General features: G+C 44.8%; 1 protein-coding gene across 2 annotated transcripts in view; it reads right to left on the bottom strand.

Moving 5' to 3' along the window:
• Positions 1-12,650: 12,650 nt before the first annotated feature.
• The window catches only part of PRKCH (protein kinase C eta), a 232,007-nt gene continuing 221,436 nt past the window's right edge, over positions 12,651-23,221 (bottom strand). Inside the window, exons 13-14 of one of the 2 annotated variants that reach the window (XM_010809464.4) lie at positions 15,329-15,472; positions 12,651-13,938 (exon numbers count right to left, since the gene is read on the bottom strand). In XM_010809464.4, coding sequence (XP_010807766.1) covers positions 13,792-13,938; positions 15,329-15,472 — 291 coding nt within the window. In that variant the 3' untranslated portion in view covers positions 12,651-13,791. 2 annotated transcript variants of the gene reach the window in all.

Genomic DNA, 23,221 nt, shown 5'->3' with positions numbered 1-23,221 from the left:
AGAGACTGATTTCTCCAGCTTCATTTTTCTTTCTCAAGGTTGCTTTGGCTATTCGGGTTCTTTTCTGTTTCCATAGAAATTTAAAATTGTTTTTGTTTTAGTTCTGTGAAAAATGCAATTGGTAATTTGATAGAGATTGCATTGACTCTGCAGAATGCCTCAAGTAGTATGGGCATTTCAACAATGTTGATTCTTCCAGTCTAAGAACATTGTATATCTTTCCATCTATTTGGGTCATCTTTGATTTCTTTCATCAGTGTCTTATAGTTTTCAGAGTACAGATCTTTTGCTTCCTTAGATAAGTTATCCCTAGGTATTATATTCTTCTTAATGGTATGGTAAATAAGATTTTTCTTTAATTTCTCTTTCTGATCTTTCATTGTTACTATATAGAAATGCATCAGATTTCTATGTATTACTTTTATATCCTGTAACTTTACTGAATTCATTGAGCTGTAGTAGTTTTCTGATAGCATCTTTAGCATTTTCTATGTATAGTATTATGTTTTCTACTAACAGTGACAATTTTCCTTCTTTTCCAATTTGAATTCCTTTTATTTCCTTTCCTTCTCCGATTTTTGTGACTAGGACTTGCAAGACTATGTTGAATTAAAGTGGAGAGAGTGGATATCCTTGTCTTTTTTTCTGATCATAGAGGACATGCTTTCAGCTTTTCACCATTGAGTATTATGTTGGCTTAGGTTTGTCATATATGGGGCCTTTTTAAAATTGAGGTATGTTCCCTCTGCTCCCACTTTTTTTTTTTTTTTTAATCTCTTCAGATATTTTTTCAGGTCCTTTCTCTCTCTCTTCTCCTGGGACCCCTATAATGCAAATGTTGGTGTATGTAATATTGTCCCAGATATCTCATAGACTGTCTTCATTTCTTTTCATTCTTTTTTTCTTTATTCTGTTCCATGGCAATGATTTTCACCATGAATTTTCTAAAAATTCAGTTACTTTACTCTTTCAGTTCAGTCGTTCAGTTGTGTCCAACTCTTTGTGACCCCATGGACTGCAGCATGCCAGGCCTCCCTGTCCATCACCAACTCCGAGAGTTTACCCAAACTCATGTCCATTGAGTCAGTGATACCATCCAACCATCTCATTCTCTGTCATCCCCTTCTTCTCCTGCCCTCAATTTTCCCCAGCATCAGGGTCTTTTCAAATGAGTCAGCTCTTCACATCAGGTGGCGAAAGTATTGGAGCTTCAGCTTCAACGTCAGTCCTTCCAGTGAACACCCAGGACTGATCTCCTTTAGGATGGACTGGTTGGATCTCCTTGCAGTCCAAGGGACTCTCGAGAATCTTCTCCAACACCACAGTTCAAAAGCATCAATTCATCGGCGCTCAGCTTTCTTTACAGTCCAACTCTTTAGCTCTGTAATTTCTGTTTGGTATTTTCTGTAGTTTCTCTTTGTTGAAATTCTCACTTTGTTCTTACATTGTTCTCCTGACTTTGGTATGCATCTTTATGACCACTATTTTAATTCTTTATCAGGTATATTACTTGTCTCCATTTCACAAGGTCTTTTTCTGGATTTTTATTTTGTTATTTTGTTTGGAACATATTCCTGTGTTTTTCATTTTTCTTTACCCTCTGCATTGGTTTCTGTGCTTTAGATAAAAGACCCAGCTCTCAGTCCTGAAGCAGTGACCTGGTGTAGGAAAGGAAACTTATCATTCAACTCTGCCCTAGCTCTTGGTTGTCTCTCCATCATCTGTGATTGTCTAAGCAGCCAGCTTTATTCTTGGTGACTCCCAGTATTTGAGGGAGGGCCAAGACCTGTCAGTGGAAATCTCAGTGGGGAAATCTCATGGGGATCTCAGTCAACACCAGATGTGGGCTGATTGGAAGCCACACCCCCAGGAAGCAGCATTTTAGAATATGCAAATATACCTCTTTGACCGGGAAGATGAGAAAGCATTTCTGTCTGCTCCCTGTGTACTGAGCCCTGGAGGCTAGCCAGTTTATAAGAATAAGAACCATTGATTTGTTGGCTACTTTCCAACTAAACCCGTTACCACAGCCCCACTGGACATCAGACTCTCAATCAAGGATGTATCTTTTGGGTGATAGCCACAAAAGCCAGGGTACCAGATGTATGCACAAACTGCTTTATCAGAGATACTGGTGACCCTGGGGTGGGACAGAGGGAGACTGCAAAGATGGACACCCACTGGCCGCTGTCATCTTTGGAGAGGATAGCGGTCAGCTCCTAGGAATGTATTAAGTTAGAAACCTGACCTTCAGGCTGCAGCTTGTTTTTAATTTTTTTTCTCTATTTTTGGCTGCAACTGTTCTTTGTTGCTGTGCACGAGCTTTCTATGGTTGTGGCAAGCAGGGGCTACTCTCTAGTTGCCGTGCACCGATTTCTCATTTCAGTGGCTTCTCATTGCAGAGCATGGGCTCTAGAGCATGCAGTAGTTCTAGGCTTCGGTAGCTGTGGCTCACAGGCTTAGCTGCTCTGAGGTATGTGGTAACTTCCTGCACTAGGAATTGAACCTGTGTCCCCTGCATTGGCAGGCAGATTCTTAGCCCCTGGACTACCGGGGAAGTCCAACGCTATAGCTTTTAAGATATGGTCTCTTTGATGGAAAGACTGGGCTTTTCAGTCTGTTGCCTCTGTACCATACCTTGAGTGGGTAGCTGGTTAATAACTGTTTTTTTTTTGTCTGTTTTTGTGCTGGGGAACCCACAAATACACGCTCTGCTGGCCACCAAATTTAGGTTATCAAGGGTTGCATCTCCTGGGTGGTAGCTGCAAATGCTGGAGTGCTAGTTGTGTACACAAGTTCCTTTCTGGGAGATACTTGTGACCTGGACTGAGACAGAAGCAGAGTGTGAAGCAGATGGCACCTGCCAGCCTCCCCAGTCTCTGGAGCAACTGTTGTTGTTTAGTCGCTAAGTAGTTGTCCCCTAGATGCCTTAGAAGCCTATCCCTCAGGCCATCACTTTTAAGATAAACAAATATGCCTATTTTTTAGAAAGACTAGACATTAATTCTGTTGCCTCTTCCCTGGACCTTGGGGCCATAACCTTGATGAATCCATGGGAATCAGTTAAGAACTGTTTTTTTTAATTTGCGATAGCTTTGTAGATCTCATGGATGTAAGCCCAATTTCCTTGTAGAGGCAGATGTTTTGGGGGCTCATCTCTCGGGTGGAAGTCTTAAAGTTGTTGCACCAGATATGCAGACTAAACCCTTCACTCCTCAGAGAGAAGCTCAGAATTGCCAGTTCCCATCTCAGTTGTGTGTCACTAAGCTGGGGGTGGGGTTTATGGGAAGATTGTGTCTCAGCGCCTTCTACCTATTTTGATATGGGTTTTTTTCTCATTTGCCAAATATGTAGGGGTCACTCAGCTAGTTTCTGGGTTTCTTTCAGTGGTACTTGCTCCCTTGGGAGCTGTAGATTTGGTATATCCGTAGGAGGGGAATTCGGGAACCTCTTACGATCCTATCTTGAACCAGAACTGCTAATGATTTCTTAACCTTTTCCCTCCCATGCCTTATTTTCTCAAATCTCAATCTAAGACTTCATTTCTGTTTTTCAAACAGTTTAGTATCTTGCCTCTAAGAATGGTTTCTTAATACCTCTGGTTTTTCCCACTGAACTCTTTGCCCCGCAAAGTTCCAGTGGCTGGGGATGCAGACTGGGGCCAACACTGTTGGTTGCCTGATGCACAGCCTCCTTTATCCCTCTCACACTCCTTGAACCCTGGTTGTGTCCTCCATCTTTACCCTCCAGGAGAAAATGAATCCCTCTCTGGGCCCAGTGGGCTAAGTCATAATTTGTCCAAGACTTCGACTCTAAGCCACTGGTTCTGTATTGTAAATGCACATTGAAACCATCTTGGGGACTTTAAAAATCCCACCCATCTCACCTAGGATTCTAGGGCACCCTCAGGAGCTGTGGTTCGACTTCTGTTACCCTTGCAAAGTGAGTGCTTTTAGGTATAGTCATGTGATGCAAAACTGGCTGATGGACTATGAGGAAGTAAGGTTGGGACACTTCTGAGAAGGTTTTACACATTAAAAGAAGAAGTAGTTGCGATTCAGAGGTGTTCTTTTTCTGTCCCTGGAGGTTGTTGTCTGTATGTGCTCCAAGGTGAAGGAGCTTTGTTTAGTTTAGTAAATGATATGTGAACATTATCTCATTTGATCCTCACACTACCCTCTTAGGTAGTTAATAGTTTGATCTTCATTATTATACCCATTTTTACAGATAAGAAAACTAAAGTTCATGGAAATTTCAATACATTTTCCCTAATGACAACAGCCAGTAGAGCACGAACCAGATCATTTTGGTTCTTAAAATTATGACTTTCTTACTGTTAACCTGTTAACCAGGGGTATGCTGGTAAGCTGTCAAATAAAACCAAACCAAACCCTGATTTGTAACATGTACTGATTTTCATGGTGTAAATAGTTCCACCAGGCCTGATTTAAAGCTGCCATAGTGAGCTCACTCATTACTGACTTGGAAGGAGATGTGTCTGACTGGTTCCTGTGAGCCAGTATGAGCCAGCTCCAGCAGAACGTGAGAAGATAGGGCAAATGCTTGAATCCAGCCTTTGATGCTGAGATCCGTATTTCTCCCCAGCCTTTCTCTCAACACAAATATCCCATGAGAAGATCTTTATACTGGAGTTCTGCTTTCTTAGGGAGGACATTTAGCTCTTCTTCCTAGAAAGCAGATCAGCACAATGAGGGACAAACCAGTAGGGGTGAATTTGGTGGTTTTCTAATGTCCCCAGGATGCTATTGATGCAGACAGGAGTCCCGGAAGGCTATTTATCAATCTACATGATGGTGAATCAAGAGAACTGTTACCATTTGTTTTACCTCTTTGTCATCTGAGCTGCTGTGCAACTGGTACACACTTGCTGAGCCCATCAGCAATGCTGAGCACAGGCTCAGGACTGGCAGAGAGTGAAAGCAGCAGAGGCCCTGGCCAGTGGAGACATTATGGTGAGCCGGCCCCAAGCCTGCCCCAGTGGGCCCTGGGGTGTGGCACATTTACAGTGTGCGTGCTAAACCCATTCAGTCTGTGTTGTGATGGTCTCCTAGGGTTGCAAGGAGCCTTTCTGAGATGGTCTGGTCTGACTTCCTGTCCACCATCCCACCAAAGATCCTTGAAGATGTCCAGTGACGGTGAACTCCTTCTTTCCCAAGAAAGTTGATTATATGCTTGAGTACCTTTGTGAAAAAAAGTTCGCTTTTATGCTAAAACAAATTCTGTAACCCCTGTTGCAGCCTGACAAGATCCCAGTTTTAACCCCGAGAGCTCTAAATTACCAGACTTTCTCCATATAGCAAGCATTAGTCAGGATGACATTGTTCAGTTGTTCAGTCATGTCCCACTCTTCGTGACCCCATGGACTGTAGCACTCTAGGCTTCCCTGTCCTTCACTGTCTCCCAGAGTTTGCTCAAACTCATGTCCATTGAGTTCGTGATGCCATCCAACCATCTCATCCTCTGTTACCCCCTGCTTCTCCTGCCCTCAACATTTGCCAATGAGTCAGCTCTTCCCATCAGGTGGTCAAAGTATTGGAGCTTCAGCATCAGTCCTTCCAATGAATATTCAGGGTTGATTTCCTTTAGGATTGACTGGTTTGATCTCCTTGATTGAGAGTCCAAGGGACTCTCGAGAGTCTTCTCCAGCATCACAATTTGAAAGCATCAATTCTTCAGCACTCAGCCTTCTTTATGGTCCAACTCTCACATCTGTGCAAGACTACTGGAAAAACCATAGCTTTGACTATATGGACCTTTATTGGCAAAGTGATATCTCTGCTTTTTAATATACTGTCTAGGTTTGTCATAGCCTTTCTTCCAAGGAGCGAGTACTTTTAATTTCATGGCTGCAGTCACCATCTGCAGTAACTTCGGAGCCACAGTGCAAACAACCACCACAATCTTAGCAGTAATAAAAATATAAATAATTATTGCTGATCTTGTAAAATATCCATCAAGGGTTGGTTTAGGGCTTGAAGGTGAAAGTGTTAGTTGCTCTTAGTTCATGTTAATCACTCAGGGACCCAGTCATCATGTTTCAACATGGCCATTTATTGGGAGAAAGAGTATGCTTGCTGAAGGGGAAAGAGAGACTTTCTTAGCAGTGAATGGTCTAGCTTACATGTTCTATACATCATTCTCCTCTTCACTTGTTGACCAGAACTTTTCACATGGCCCCATCACCCATATGGGGCCCAAAAGGGTTTCTTACCCTATGCCCAGAAGAAAGAGAGCTGGAAACATCTGGAGAGCAGCCTTAATGATCACCAGGGTAGTTTTTGTATACTTGAAGGTCCTTTCCTTCTCAGGCTCATGCCCAGTTTACCCCCTCATTGCTATGTTACATGGTTTTTCTCCTCCATCACCCAGTTTACTCTCCTCTGAACATGGTGGAGCTTTGTATCTATATGCTGGTATCCTCAGCTGAGTGCAGTTTTTCGGGCACAGTCTAATCACAGTAAGCTCAATGGGGCTCATCACCCCCTCCTCTGAAACAGTACAGTGGGAACGCTGGGGCCTTGATGGCATTTTTATTTATTTGGCAGCCACGGCACCCTATCCCTGTATTCACTGGGCCATAAGCTCGAGGATGCTGGGGACTGTGACTGTCTTGCTTGTCATAGTGTCTCCATCACTTAGCAAAAGGTCTGATAAATCCTAATAAACATTTGTTGGATGAATACGTACATTGAATTTATTCTCTTTGCTTCTGCCTACTTTTTACTCATGCTATCATCTCCATCTTGCCCCAATATACTCAGCTTCTTCAGACCCATGTACAAGTTATGTTTATTTCTTAAATTTATTCCAGCATAGAGATGAGCAAGAGTATTATTTTTGGAGTCAAAAAAGTGGGTGGCTAACACCTAGCTCTGATCGTACCATTCAACAGCACATATTTCTTTAGCACCTACAATGGGCCAGGTGCTACAGACACAATTATGTGGAAGATAAGACCATAAAGCTGCCATACCACTGAATGGGTCCATTTAGGTAAACACTGTTACATCTCTAGATTAGAATGCAGGGATCTTTTAGGTTTGGGGGTTTTTTTGCTTTAGTTTTTCCAGCAACAAAAGCATGTAGACATATAGTTGATGCTTAATAAATGTTAGTTTCAAGAGCAAATAGATCTCTAAGCTCCACTTTGCTCTATGTACCAGAATCTCCTGAGAAAGCAAGTGTAGTTGGAAAACAAAGTAGCACTGTGTTTAACTGTTTTATTTTTGTGGTAGGTCATGATGTTTGAAATCTAGAATAAGACTAAAGGAAGATATGAAATTTGTCTATTAATCCCAGGGAAGTAGGAATTACCTTAGGTTGCAGAACACCATTTCAGATTGGTACTAATCTATTAATTACCATACTTTGGGTACCATTGTTCATTGAATCCTGCTGGGCCACAAGGAAGTAAGACTTTGTCATGTATGTTATTGAAGCTCAGTTATGTGAAACAGATCATACATGCCTGATCAACCAGTCTAGTAACCATCAACAAAGAGAACAAGATTAGACTTTCAAGACATGTCTTTTATGAACCCCTGTACAATCCTAATGATTAGTAACCCTTCTGGTGCTCATAAATTACTGCTTAAATAATTCTGCAATTTTGCCTGTACTTACCTAAATTACTGATATCATCTCTTTATCTCCCTTGGCCTACAATTCATTTTATCAATGACAATTGTATCCTTGAAAATAATTTTCTTTGAGAAAATAGGGAACTGAGTTGAGGAACATTGCTTTCTCTTTCATTTACAAGTGCTATATTATCAGTTTCTAGAAGAGGGCTTATCCTTCTTGTGATCTTGGCCTGATGGTAACTTTAGAAAGCCTTTTTCCTTTTCATGTGTGGACAAGCTTGAGAAATATGAAGGGCAACCTTCACATGAGATGAGATATGGATATGTGATTTTTTGGGAAAAGAGATCTGTGTGAGCCTCAGAGGGATTTGGGAGAGAGAGAGCTTGTGGAGGTATAGGGGTGTGCCGGGGTGTGAAGGTTGCACAGAGAGGGACGGGGGGAGGAAATCTGGGAAATGGGGGTTTTGCATGTGGTGAGGCTAGTATGGAGTTGACATCTACTGATGGAGCCTGATGAACCATATTCCTCTGTTCATCTGTAGTCTTGAGAGCATAAGGCTGGAAGAACTTCAGAGATCATCCAGGAAATTTCTGACACTGTCAGATCAAATGACTACTAGACCAGCTTCGGTTTCTAACTTGAGATGTCTCCAAAGAAGATTCCTGTTTCAGCCACTTGAATGCTGGACTGTACTCAATGCCTGCACAATCTTCACTTTATTTAGCCCAAATTCTCCCAGCTGTGGTCTGAGCCTTTGGAAGAATGAAACCTCTGTGGGTAAGAACTGCCTTGGTGGTGTGAGAAAGGGAGCTCTGGGTGGTCCTTGGGTGTTGCATGAGGACAAGGGTGCTATGGCTCAAGTTCCAGTAAGAATACATAGGACTATGAGGTCTCTGGTTTTACCAGGAGCCTTCACAGATATCTTAAAACAGGAAGAAAAGGCCCTATGTTCTATGATTGGCTTCAAATCCTAATTCATGCCAGGCTGCAGTGGACTTTGTGAGCACGTGTGTTCACAATGGTGTGTGTGCTGAGTGTCCAGAGCATGCCCAGCAGGTGCTGGTGTGGGGCTGTGGTTCTGTGTTATCTGGTCAGTGAGTGGAATCCAGCAGAACAAAAGAATTCCTGAAAGATTTAAGATAAGAGCCATTTTATGGAAAACCCTGGGAACTTCTTAAGTCTCTTTTTTTAAGGGAGAGCAGCACAGTTTCAAGCTTAACACTGACTCTGCATGTCAATCAGGGTAGGATGGACTCAGAACATCCTAGAAGTTTTTGGAAGAATCTCCTGAGAAATCTCTGCAGGCAACTACTCAGGAAAGTACAAAGCCCTCCAACTTGGAGCTAGCATGGCATCCCCATAGGTGAGATGGGCAGCGTGAAGAACATGGGGGTCCCACTTGCCCATTTTCCTGGAGGACATCACCTGCAATCTTCCCTTGTCCTCTGAAATAGCTGACGGTAATAATCGCTACCACTGACCAAGCATTTTCTATGTGCCCCACTGTGGTACAGGCTTCACATAGAGCATCACAGCTAATCCCTGCAGTAACAGGACTGGCCAGGCAGGTGTCAATTTCACTCATATCACAAATGAGCCCTGTGGACACAGGTTCATCTGAACTGAGTTGCAGATTGGACAGAGTGGGCCAGGGTGCAGAGTGTGGGCTAGAAAATGGTAACCTGGGGAAATGACTCCCTTTCTCCAAGAACACACATTAACAGGCAGGTTCAGTGCACAGATGTGGGCTCTACCCAGCTCACTCCTCTGATGTCTTGCCTCCCAGAGCCATGGTGGACAGAGCAGGCAGGGTTGCCTCAGAGGCAGTCTATGCCTGGGCAATACCTGACATAGCGGGTAGAGTGGGTGGGGGGTGAAGCTGAAGATGTGGCAATACAAGGGATGGATAGCTTCCATTTCTAGGCCCTAAAAGAGCATATAATGTAGGCAAATCAGGATTTTATGTCATCTTTGTGTTTTGAAAACTGGTTGTATGACCCATTGGGCTTGAAAACCAAATGATAGAGGGAGAGAGTATAGAGCTGGCTTATTACACCAGGGAATAAAGAATGGAAAAGGTGAGGAGGAGAGAAAGAGGAATTGACAGCAGAGTGGAGGTGATGGGGGTGCCTCTGGAATAGGAAGAAGGCGAGGGTGGCGCTCTTAGCCGTGGTTCTAATTCAACACAGGAAGGAAGAGAGACGATAAAGCGTCATTGATAGCTGCACTTGGACCTGATCTGGCCAACCTGCACCTCAGTTTAGAGTGACATATGACCACAGGGCTCATTTCCACTGCACGTGTCTCTGGCAGTATCAGAGTCTTGTCCCTAGATGACGTAAAATGAGGAGTTATAGGACCTGGTGCAACTCTGAGCCAGGGGCAGAGAGAGCTGCCTGGTCATTTTAAATCAACACAGCCAGACAAAGCCATCAGGATGACCAAATCTGGGAACAGAGGGGACATAAAGCCTTATGGGGTTGGCCTGTGATACAGTCGAGGCCAGCTCTGTGACTGGGATATCTTTATAGCAACGTTCACCCAGTTAAGACCAACAAGTGATAAATGGGGTGCTTTAATTTGGTCTTTTCTTTGTTACCAAATTACATCAGCTCTGTAGCTGTAACATGCAGCTGCCCAGGTTAGCCCCAGGCTGTATGTCTCCTTTCTGATGATTCCATGTTACCAGCAGGGGGGTGGCCAAGGTGGGTTACTGAAACACAGGGGCTCCTCCGTGAGGGAAGACAAAGGGACTGGACCGCCCCTCACCATGCACTCTCACCTCCAAGGCGCAGAGATTTCCTCAGGGGTTCACACAGGGTTTACAGGATCCAGTTTGACCCAGACTATTTCCTCTTCCTCAGGGAGGTCCAAGTCCTGATTGCATCATTCTGGCCTGCCCCAGTTCCTTTAAGGGACAGACGCTGCGGGGCGGGGGTGAGCCACTCCAGGCCTTGACATGCAAATCACACAATTTCACTGCTGATAAAGGGTTCTACAGACCGGATGAGTAATACTGTCCTGCCCAGCTGGCAGTTTATCTAGCGCTCTCTGCTAAATCCAGTTTACACCCTTTTTATTGTGCTCAATACCTCACAAAAGTGGGAACAATAAAATTGACCTTAATAGAGGAATTTTTACAATTTGGGCTAAAACTAGGGACTCAGGAGTTAAACTGCCTGACCTCAATCCTAACCCTACTGTTTCACTTGTGTGACTTCAGACCAATTCCTTAATCACTCAATACCTCAGTTTCCCCATCTGTACAATGGAGATGAGACTGCCCACCCCTTGGGGCACTGAATGAGTAAATTCACTGAAAAGTGTTACAGCACCTCATCTGTAGTAAATGTGCAATAAATGTTATCCATTAGTAAGTGAAAACTCCTTCTGCAGTCAAAAGATAATCAACATGTCAGAGCAAATGCTCTATTTTCCTTTCAAACACTCAGGGCTGCATGGCTAATAGGGTAGCATGGAATAGTTTGGGAGAACAGAGACAAACGGGTGTGGGGATGAGGGAGAAGGGTGTTAAGGCCTCAAGACTTTTCAGGATTCCTTTTTGAAGAGCTGAGATGGTCTTGGGGGAGGGAAATGGCTGTGTGACCTCGTCTTGACCTCCACGGTACCCTCGGAGCTCAGGGGACTGAGCAGGCCCGGCAGACTAAGCACCCGCTGATCAAATGGCTTGTGGCCAGCCCGCCTCAGGAAGTGCGGGCCCGTGGCCTTGTGATCCTCAACAGGGAAGTAAGGTTTAGGAGGACAGATGAAAGATATGAAACAGAGCTCCAACTCCAGGGTCAAAGGCTCTCTGAGTTTTAGGTCAATATCCTGTACCTCCTCTCTCTCCTCACATATAAAAGAGGGATAGGGCAGAAATGTTAGAAATCCTATCATTGCCAAGTCTGGCTGTCAGATAATCTGACAGGGCTGCAGTTATCTTAAAAGAATGGACTGAACCCAAATTAGGGGGCCCAGGTGGCAGACTTGGGAATAGGTTGGCAAGAGGGAAGCTGCTAAGTCTAGAAGATATTGGGGTCCTTTGCAGGCCTGGAATAGTGGATTTTGTAAACGAGCACAGGAGGCCTGCTCTGTTCTTTGTGGTTCTTTACACTGTGGACTAGACCAAAGCTGGTCAGCCCCACAGAGCAAAAGGAGACTCTGAACTGCAAAGTTGCTATGAAAGCCAAAGAGTCCTTGAGTCCTTCTCCAGAAGTCTGTTGGATTAGAACATCCAAGATTTAGACTCTAGACTGGACCTACTCTTTACCAAGTCTGAAACCTTTGGGTAATCAACTAACTCAACTTCTTAGATTCTCTCTTGTTCTCGGGTACAAAATGCACCGTGGTGCTCACACGGGACATAGTGGCAGAATGAGCAGCTTGCCTCACAGGGGCATTTGACGACCTAGTAAAATTACATGAGTGAGTGTATCTAAGAATGGCTGAGAGTGACATATAAAGGGAGGCTTCTAAATATTCTCTTCATTTAAAAGTCATTTTCCATCTTGGAATACAAAAAAGAACCTCTAACAGTGACTGTCATTACTGCCCAGATACCCCTTGGCTCCTCTGTAATTCCCAGTCCTGTATGTTGTTCTGGCCAATCTAGTGTGAGCACGGGTGATGCGTGTTCCTCCTAAGAGAGGTAGGTAAACAGTCAGCACTGCTTCCATTTCTCCCTTCCCTTCCTATGGTAACCTTGGAATCTGCATAATCAGATGGCATAGTGAAGAGTAGGAAGAGGGCTGTTGAACTTGCTCTCACTGGATGAGAAATAAGCAATTACTGCGTCTAGCTACAAAGAGTTTGAGGACGAGTCCGTGCCAGTGAGACTTGGCCGGCATTACCCTGACTCAGAATGAAAGTTGTGGTTCGAAGAGACAGGCCACATTCATTTCAGTGACACACACAGTGGGATGCCAACCTTTGCTCTCAGGAAGTTGCTTTGAGTCAAAAGTTCTATCTGTTTTGCTCAAAGCTTATTTTAATTACATATCTCCTCTCCTAGTGGGGATGGGACAAATACTTTTAGACAAGTAAAATCCCTTTTGTTACAAAATGCATTTATTTCAGCCAGATAAAATTCTCCAACTTCATACATGGATACATATGATAAGGTCCTTCTTTGATACATGTCCTGCTTACAAGAGCCATTTCTAATTATTAAAACGCGTAACAAACATCTTTGTCTCTCAAAATATAATTTAAATAACTTGCTAAGGTATAAGCCATAAGTCTGGTCATGGACCCGAGTGGAGAGCGGTTCTCCAGTGATGAGATCAGAGCAATATCGGCACATTGCCTCCACGATGAGAGTCCACCAGTCTGCGAGCTGCTGAGCTCATCTGCTGGTCAACCCGCCAAGTATTTGGATAGTTGCTGCTGGGGCAGCAAGCTGCCTTCTGTGAAAAAAGTTATGTGCAGACAAAGTATGATGTAGGCAACGTGGAGAGGCATTTCACAGAATGCACACACCTTTCAGGTAACTTAAGATGAAAGCTTGGTGAGAGCAAATCTGTTACACTGCTGGGTACTGTGGCACCATCTCACTGGGCACTCAATAAATATCTATGAAGTGAAAGGAAAGATAAAAGAATAAGCTGTAGCAGTTGCCTTGATGTCCAACTGTTGTCAAGATTGGGCTTTATGAGCTTTATGGACACTATTTCTTGTTCAGAGGAAGTCATTCTATTTGGAAAGCCATCCCTTTCCTTCTCGTCAAGTTCTTCATGAGCGTTTAGAGACTTCTTGCAGACTGCCAGTATTCAGGGCTCTTTGGCTTACAGAAAAGCTGGGAGTGGGCCATACAACGTCTAGGTTTGTCCCTTGAAGTAAGAATGCCTGAGTGACTTGGAAGTTCTAGGATCTGGTTTATTCTTCACGCCTTTTCTTCTTTTGGCTCCTATTAATATCCTGAACCTGAAGTAGCCATGGAAACTAAGAGCTGAGCAGTGTGTTTCTTCATGAAATCTCATTTCGGTATCCACTATTTCTAGGACCCTGGCTCCCTCAGAACTTGAAGTGGTTGATCTCTTGATGGTCCGTCCTTCACAGAGTTCTCCACCTGTTCCCTGAAGGTAAGGGTCTTGTTCTAACATTGACACTGAGGAGTTCCCCACAGAGGAAATTCCTGGAAAAATCTCTCCTTTTGCTTCTCATACCATCTGTCCTATTCGCCACAGGCTATGGATGCAACTCTGGAGAGACAAAGGAAAAGTTTCTAAACTCATCCTGGTTGATCATAGGAAGATGTCCCTCATCAATTGGAGTTAAAACCGGTTCTTCCTTTATGAAGTCGGGGTCAAAATTACTGACGTCTTCTCGGGATTTCTGTCAAAAAGGAAACAAGGAAACTTTCAGATTCTGTGCATGAGGCTTATTAATCTCCCGTGGGACTTAGCCCTTGCCAGTGAGTTCAGAGGACGGCCCTGCAATTCTCTCGGCAGCATTATTTCCAGTTATGACAATTGGTTAAACAGTGCTTTCTACTAATTCTACTGCATTGTGTATTATTAGGGCATTTCTAACTGCCAATTCACTAGCCTCATAAAAAGCTTGCTGAGCAGACCAGTCTTAGGCTGGGAAGCTAAGGAATTAACTTGCTCACCTGACCCAGCCAACTGGTTCACCCTGTCCATTTCGTGGAGGTACCACTGCTCAGCAGGCCACACAGGGGCCCACAAGACAACAGAGGTTAAGTAAATTCACACTATGTGCTTGAAGAGATTTTCCTCAAAGACTTCTTGGAAATTCTGAGTTCAGGGAACAAATGCGTCTCACTTCACTCACCAGCAGATTCATTTTGCCCTGCTGGCAAAACTTCCCCTCCTCCCAGAACGGCTGGCAGGGGGATGCCCATGAAAGGAAGTGGTTTTATGCTCTGGGTGTTTGGTATCTCAACCTAGCAGCCTGTTACAGATTAAGCCAATGACATATGGAAACATGTATTTTACATCTTTATAAGCTAATGCTGGAGAGATCATTTTTACCATTATGAGATCTCTCACTTTTCTTCCTGGAGTCAATGATATTTCTTTCTGAGCATCCCTTGTCCCCCTAACTCGTGATGTACTGGAAGCCCAGCTTCTCTGCCTTCCCATTATGGTTCTCTTGACTCACCCATGAGAAACAGCTTAGCTCTCAGTCTAAGAGCTGGACCCCTTCAGGAATGCTGCCCTACTCAGCTTCCTCCCTTGGGGAGGCACCCACGGTATTCCCAGTATTTCCTAGACAAAAAGGACTCGGCTTCTTTTGCCCTGAGCCCTGTGCTGCAGGGGCTGTCACAGACCTAAGCTCTGCAAGCCAGGGAGCCAGGCTCAGGGCCCTGAGGAGCATTTCACATCCTCTCTACTTTCCTGGGGGCTTGGAAAAGGCTCTCTGACTAAGGAGCCTAAGGAAATCAGCTAGAACAATGAATTTCTCAACCAAACTCTTTTGGGGAAACCTGGAAAGTTTCAAGGCCTCTTCGACTCCAGGAAAATTTAACTTGAGAGGATGGGGCCAAGGCAAGCAAGAGGTAAACACTTTTTGAGACGTAACCCCCGGCACACTGAGAGCTGTTGCCTTGGGGGCAAGGAGGAGTCCTGGATGAGGCTGCCCTGTAAAGCATCTCTGAACTTCCAGTCTGGTCATTCCCTGGTGGAACATCTAGCTGCTCAAGTGGAACACTGAGACAGTTTAAGAAAGAAAAAGGTCTACTCAGGTGGTCTCGGACACTTACGATTCTGGGTCGGAAAGGTGGTTCTACTTGGCGATGGTTCAGCTGGGCCCAGTCGATTTCCTTAAAGAAAGGGTGTCTCAAGATGGCATGCTCACCGCCTTGACTTGGGCTGCCCAAGCGCATGGTGGGGTTCTTGGTCATGAACTGAGAGGGGGAGAAAGACAGTCAATCATACAATCACACACAGTAAGGCTGTCACAAGACAGCAGGCATCAACCCTGGCAGAGGAGATGATGTGAGGCTTCATGGCTGATCTTGCTTAACCAGCTGAATTTTCCATCAGAGGCGGCACAACCACTATGAATCATCCCGTCAAGGCGCAGTTGCTCGTGTATATTTCTGGCCTTCCCCATTTCCATTTCAGACGTGGCAACCAAAATAAAACCGAAGGGCCCAGTTTTCTTTCCTGTAAATACCACGTATTTTTTTTCCCCCTTTAAAGAAAAGAAACTCTATAAAACAGTGTGCCTTTCTCCAGCACTGCAGTTGAGGACAGCCGGCAGCTTATGAATGGGGCTACTTTTTGGAACAGCTGTGCCATTTTTCTGAGCGACCTGACCAGCCGGCCAGGATTCCCGCTCTCTGACAAGACCACGGAGAGAAGAGAGAGAGTCATTATTCTGATGCTCTGGGTGAAGGAGCCGCAAGGGTGAGAAACTTAAAGTTCTGTGTTCAGGCTCCAGGAAAAACAAAGTTGGACACTTTTATTTATGCAACAAAGATATTATAGTTTTGACTGAAGAGTTTTTTCCTTCGAGATGCTCCCTTCTCTCCTGCTCTTCCATTTTGAAATGTTTCATGACTGAGACTCTTGCCACACAGACCAGAATTGGAATGCATTGCCACACATTTAAGGATTGTGCGTGTGTGTATCCATCCTCTGTATTTATATCAATTGGGCAACTTCCTCACAACTGACCTCCTATCAAGATGTTTTGGGCCAACTCTCCTTTCACGAAGTGGTCAATACAGGCATTCTGATCATTTCCTGACCAAAGACCAGTATAGGATAATTCACTCTTCATGGCAGGATGTCATTTCTAATTTTAAAGACTTTTCCATTATCATTACTTTTCCATTATCAAAAGAAAATGGCCTTGGATAAAAACTTTCCAAAAATTTAAATCAAGTTATCTTTAAATGAATTTGTAACAGCTCCCAAATACCCCTTTCCAAGTCTGACTTAAGAACACGAGGCAAAACTAATGAGCAGAAGTTGATACTTCCTTGGAGTAGAATTTACCCAGTAAATTTGAAAAGATCTTGAAGGTGCACATAAGAAAGGGTCGGGCTGGGAGATGACCAGCCCTGCCATGTCAGGTGTCCAAAACTGCCAAACCTCCTGGATTGCTTCAGGTGAATGTGATCAGGTGGAGGGAGGAGGCTGCCAAGGTCCCTATGCAAACTGACAAGAGAGACCTCATAAAATGCTACAAAAGCTTCAAACAAGACCTAGTAAAAAATGATGGAGTTTAATGGTTTCTCCTCTTTCCAAGAGACGGGGAATGAAAGGCCTGGTGGTGCTGAATTTGGAGGTGGAACTCTAAAGTAAAAGCAGCTTTGAGAGCTTCTGAGCAGTGAGCACTCAGGCATGCTGGGTGATCCGCAGACTTATAGGAAATGTCTCATAAACAACTCCATTCTGGAAGAGCTAGGCGCTCGTGCTGTGTGGGCTCTGCCTAGATAAGTGTGTGTAACTCAGAAAGACGGGAAAATACACACACCGAAGAAACGAATAGACTCCCTTCTTAGGAAAGTCAATGGGATACAATCCCTGATGGAGTAGCCGTGTCTGTTCTAAAAGCTAATTAACAAAAGACAATGCTGCAAAAAACTCAAGCTACAAGGGCAGCAGAATAGACCCAGATGGCTTGTGGGAAACTCCCAGGCCTGCCAACGGTGCGAGCAGAGGATACCTCGTGAATGTGTGGGTACAACTTGTTCTTCTTGGCAAGAGGAACAGTGTGGGGCTCTTGGTGCCAGGGTGGCAGAAGCCCCGGTGTCTGAACGCTTTTGCCCATTCTTCCCTGCCCCGGAACAGAAGCCAAGCTTCCAAGGGGCACTGTGGAAAGGCACTGACCAAAGAAAAGCAGAACACGTCATGGCTATTCTCCTCTACAGACTTCATCCCAGTGAATAGAGTCAGGCAGAATGACCCTTTCCACTAGCTTACACTTAGAATTCTGATAATGTTTTTTTCGAATGACCAGGCAGTTTTGTGTTAACTTTGAATATCTTGAGCCCTTTAGATACTGCCATCCTCCATGTAGAAGGGAAAAAAAAAGTTCAATTTATAAAAGTTGCAGGTGTCTATGCAAGGCAGTGCACTAGCTCTCATGGTGTGGGGGTGCAAGTGGTGTGCAGATGACAAGCAGTGTCTCCCCATGAAGGAGCCGATCGAGAGAAGTGGGCAGAGGAGAGACCGCTTTAACTAACACAGCTGGATAAAAGGAAGACACAGTCAAGTGCAGCAGAAGCTTTGGAGAGAGACTGGGCCACTCGCATTGGGGGGTGGTGGTGAGAAGGCAGGCGGTGGCCTCACAGAAGAGGGGACATTTGATGACACGAGGTGGGTGGATAGAATTACACATGCCTGAGAACGCAGACTGGCATGGCTGCAGGCAAGCACCTGTGACATTGGGTATTTGGGCTGGCATGAAAGGACAGCTGAGGAACCATGGAGGAGCCAGCAAGACCTGTCTACAGTTTATAATGTGAATGACAAGAATGATGAGAGCTGCCCTGGACCTAGGAGATGACTCTAACCATAACATGATGGCTAAATCCCTAGTAGAGAGGGAAGAGATACATGGGGGTGACTAGTTAGAAGGCTGAGGTCACTGCCAAGAAAACATACGTTTGGAAACTAGTCTCTCTCGTTAGTGAGAGGAAAGGCAGGGAGCAAGCCAAAGAGGGCTTGTGGAAGAAGAGTGAGCAGACTCCCCACTGCCTGGAGCTGGGGGGTAGAGAGAGGAGGGCGGCCAGGTCCCAGAGTCCTCTCTGGCTGTTGAATGATGGAAACAGGTGACAGAAGAGGAACCAATTATAGTTGGGAGTACTGGTGTTAGAAGTAGAAATAGGAGCAGTGATGACTTTTGTCAGAGGAATAAAGACATAATAAACATCGACCATTCGATCATTTCTCAAGACCTTACAGATCTGGGAAGCTGGTGAGCTCAGCTTTGCATCTGAGATGTGCAGACATCCACCAGGAGGAGCCTGACCAGGGTGAGAAGTCTGATTCCCAGGGATGATGACGATATTTGGTAAGACAGAGCTGAGGCTGGGAGGGAGGGTGGCGTGCAGGGAAGGCGGACATGGAGGGGGACAGAAGAGAATCGAGGGCAACCCCAGACTGCAGACATTTTATTTGGCCCATGTAGAGTGTTTTAAAATAATTTTAACTACTTGTCAAAGAAGTAGCAAATGTCTCATCACATGAAAGTCAAGTTTTCCAAATTCTCTTGGGAGATGGAATATTCTGGAACACTGGACCTGTACTACTTCCTGGTGAAAATGACCTGAGTTGAGCATGGCTGCCTCCTTGGCTGGGGCATGTGACCCCTGGTCCCGGCACTCCTCACGGCCTCACACCTGGCTCCACATATGCCTGTGCTGGCTCCTAGCCCTGGCACAGGGTGAGAAGAAGGCCAGGGTGGCAGCAGAGCTCATGAGACAGTCAGAGGAGGACAGAGATCATGAAACAGAAACTAGGAGGGGGACCGTTTCAGGGAGGAGCAGGGGGTAATCTGTGGTGCTGAGGGAGCAGAAGGCCAGTTGAGGGGGGGCGGGGTTATAGCTCCTCTATGACTAAGCCCCACCCCCTACCAAAGATGCAGAGATGGGAGGTTCAGGGAACACTGAACATCAGTCCCAGGCCTGGAATCTTTCTTGGCACACATCAGTGGAGCGGGCTGGGGCCAGAGGGGGTCTGTGTCCCTAGGCCAGGCCCAGGACTCGCCTTAAGCACCATGTTCCTGCTGCTGTGATGATGACAGCACCATCCCGTTGCAGAGAACTTTCTCTCTTTGCTTATGTCCCTACTGGGACCCGAAGCCAAACAAGTTAACAACCACGGTGTTTAGAGGCATCACTCATCCATGTCTAAGGTCATACTTAAAACTTGCCTCACCTCAACTGACCTTCTCCCTGACTGTGGTCTCAAAAGGGGAAGTCAGCCCAGGAGGAAAATAAAGTGACTCCATGAAAGATTTTGGATGCATTTACTAAAGGAAGCAGAATGTTTGCTAGGTTCAATGAAAGCATTTTATAAGCTGCAAAGAGTGAGGAGGCCAGGGTGGAAAACCTGATTCCACCTCGAATGTAAGTCTCTAGCTAACTGGAGATCGGGGGCAAGAAAGTGTGGAGATCCCTTGTATTCCCCTTTCTCCTGAGGCCCTCATGCAAGTGGAAAGAGGGTCCTAAAGGAATCAAAGCACACCTGCCCAGAGAATGAGAAACAACAGTTTCTTCCAGGCTGCAGAGAAGACAGGACCACAGTGGGAAGCAGTCAGCCAGGTGCCCCGCCTGAGGAAACACAAGTGATATGGGCCAGGTCTGTACAGGAATGCCCTGCGAAGCCTCCTGCCAGTCAGGGATGGGTACATAAAGGGTGTGAGAGCTCCTCTGATATGCAAGGCACAGAGGGGAAGTGGTTCGGCTCCTCAGCTTCATTACCGTGTTTGGATGCCAGTTCCCCCATGAGCTGTGTGACCTTGGACAAATGTATTAACTTTCCTGGACTTTAGATGCCTCAACTATAAAATAGAGATTTTTTTAAAATTTCCTCATATTACGATGAGTAAATGAATGTAAAATGCCAGCACAGAGCAAGCCTTTAATCAATGCTACTGAGTTTCAGCGAGCATCTTGTTAAACCACTTGGAGGGCCATCCTGTTCTACCTAAATGCAGGGGCATGGACTGAAATGCCTCTAGGAGAGGAACATCTGAGCTGAGCCTAGGCCCTGAGGTTTATCTGGCTCTCTCTCTCTGCTATTCTACTTTGTAGCCAGGAAAAGGGCACAAGATGTTTCTGCCTTCACAGTCCCAGACTCCAACAGGGGGGTGGTAGTGATGGCCTCAGGAAAAACATCAAAGATTTATCAAAGGTTGCTTTTCTGACAGCCAAGATTTCTAAAGACAATCTGAAAACAATAATACAGACGATACTCGGGTTTTAACGTGCAGTTATATCTGCTTTAACAACAGAAGGGAAGTGCTGAGTGTGCAGTGAAGAGAGCACTGGGACACCTTCTTGTAAATCTGAGATCAGACAGTACCTGTCATGTCTTGCGGGCTCTGCTACACCTGAGGCAGCTGTGGTTTTGAGTTGTCAGATGTTCCAGAGGATAGAGTTCAAACTCACCCTCTGTAACAATGCATCTAGAGATAGGATCCAAATGTACTTTGAAACTCATTCAAATGTGCGCAATGATTGAAAGTATTTTTTCTTTGGGAATCTGATTTTATAGGAAGAAGACGTTATATAAACAGAGTGATTAATAAGATTTTCTTTCAGGAGAGAAAGAACACTGTATTTTCTACTTAACAGATGGATTTGGCTGTTGAGCAAACAAAATGACCTCCTCCTTCCATTCAATTTCAGACCAAAGGTCACAGAGCTGGCAGTTAGTGCTGGGAAGCTAAGAGGGCATGCCATAGAACATCCCCATCAGTATTCCAAGGAAAGACCCCTAGTTATATAAAATTCATAGAATGAATTTTATGGCTCTACAGAGAGTCCTGAGGTGGGAGAGCAGAGAAAGAATACAGGACACAGAACAGAATATGGTCCATGGCCATGAAGGCTTCCCCCGCAGCGAGGGCAGATAACATGCATGCTTGTATATGTTGCAGCCACCGGGGTCTGTGTTTTGCTGCCGTCACAGGTAGAATCTGACATCATTATGAAGACTAGTCAGCCACCTTTTTCTCTCACCCTGCTTCCAGCAGGCTGTGGTGGTAGGGCATAGACCCGAGAACCACCTGTGCCAGCAGGGCCATGGTGAGAGGGATGAGGTTGGGCACTGAGTCAGCTGATGGGGCAGCATGGGAGGAAATGCAGATTAGGAAACCGAGAAACAAACAATCCAATAAAAAAAAACTGGGCAGAAGATCTAAATAGACCTTTCTCCAGTGAAGACATACAGATGGCCAAGAGGCACGTGAAAAGATGCTCACCATCACTAATCATTAGAGAAATACAAACCAAACTACAATGAAGTATCGCCTCACACTAGTCAGAACAGCCATCATCAAAAACATCTCCAGTAAATGCTGGAGAGGATGTGGAGAAAAGGGAACCCTCCTACACTGGTTGGTGGGAATATACATTGGTACAACCATTATGGAGAACAGTATAGAGGTTCCTTAAAAAAATAAAAATAGAGCTACCATATGATCCAGCAATCCTACTCCTGGGTATATATCTGGAGAAAACCCTAATTTGAGAAGATACCTGCACCCCAGTGTTCACTGCAGCCCTATTTACAATAGCCAGGACATGGAAGCAACCTTAATGTTCATCAACAGAGGAATGGATAAAGGAGATATGGCACATATATACAATGGGGTATTGCTGCTGCTGCTGTGTCACTTCAGTCGTGCCCGACTCTGTGTGACCCCAGAGATGGCAGCCCACCAGTCTCCCCTGTCCCTGGGATTCTCCAGCCACAAAAACAATGAAATAATGGCCATTTACAGCAACATGGATGGATCTAGAGATCGTCATACTGAGTGAAGTCAGACAAATATCATATCGCTTACATGTGGAATCTAAAAAAATGGTACAAATGAACCTTTTTACAAAGAAACAGAGTCACAAATGCAGAAAACAAACTTAAGGTTCCTGGGGGGAGCAAGCAGAGAGGGATTAATTGGGAGATTGGGACTGACATATACACACTGCTGCTGCTGCTGCTAAGTCACTTCAGTCGTGTCCGACTCTGTGCGACCCCAGAGACCGCAGCCCACCAGGCTCCATGTAAGCAGGTTTGTTGATTATATTTTTCATCCTGTCTATGGTTGGAATCCAGCAGGCTGTTCATGGGCATATAGTTAATTCTTTATCAATGCTCTTAACACTTTGCCTTGCTGATGTTTTACACTCATTATAGCTTCCCCTGAAACCCAAGCTATCTCAGTAGCTTCACTACAGTTATGTTACAGTGTTGGTTAAAAAAAGAGATAAAGGTCAGAAGCAAGTCTCAGAGAAGGAAGCCCAAGGTCAGGCACTTGTGCCAATGCCAGTGTTGTTGGCCAAGATGGTTTTATTCCTGGCAAACCAGTCCCAAGCAGCTCTGAATGATGGGGAGGGCTTAACCGCTCTCCAGTAACTCCCAAATGTTAAAGGAAAGGGAAGCTCTTCTGACAGCTATGATCCTCAAAACACAGCTATAGAAAGGGAGCAAGTGTTGAAAAAGGACCCTCCAGCGGCATACTACACAATGTCTTCATTTCCCCTTGATGAAACCCAGTCCAACGCCCTTCTTGATTCTGGATACACATTGTCTTGGGTGTCCAAAGCAAACCTAACCATCACCTGCTAAAAAGGAACACTGTGTGATAACTGGAAGTGAAAAATTAAAGAAAACAAAGTGTGCTACTTCTGTTCATTAGACTTTTTCCAACTCAATCTCTTGGGACCCACAGACATCAGTTAGCAAATCTCTACATAGATTTATATGCTCATTTTATAAAACCTGATATTTTTATCCTGTTTGAGATATGAAGATTAAAGAGTCAAGTGATATTAATACTTCATTAAAAAAAAATCCTTAATACTGCTAGCCACAGATAAAATGTAAGTTTTCTAAGAACAGAGGTCCTAACAATCTAAAATGGGGGAAGGAAGTTGAGAACAGTAACTTTAATAACATGCCAAAAATGTAGT

Source organism: Bos taurus, chromosome 10, assembly GCF_002263795.3.
Source record: "Bos taurus isolate L1 Dominette 01449 registration number 42190680 breed Hereford chromosome 10, ARS-UCD2.0, whole genome shotgun sequence".
Lineage (NCBI taxonomy): Eukaryota > Metazoa > Chordata > Mammalia > Artiodactyla > Bovidae > Bos > Bos taurus.
Note: the sequence above shows the minus strand (reverse complement) of the source record. Positions and strands in the feature narration are given on the sequence as shown.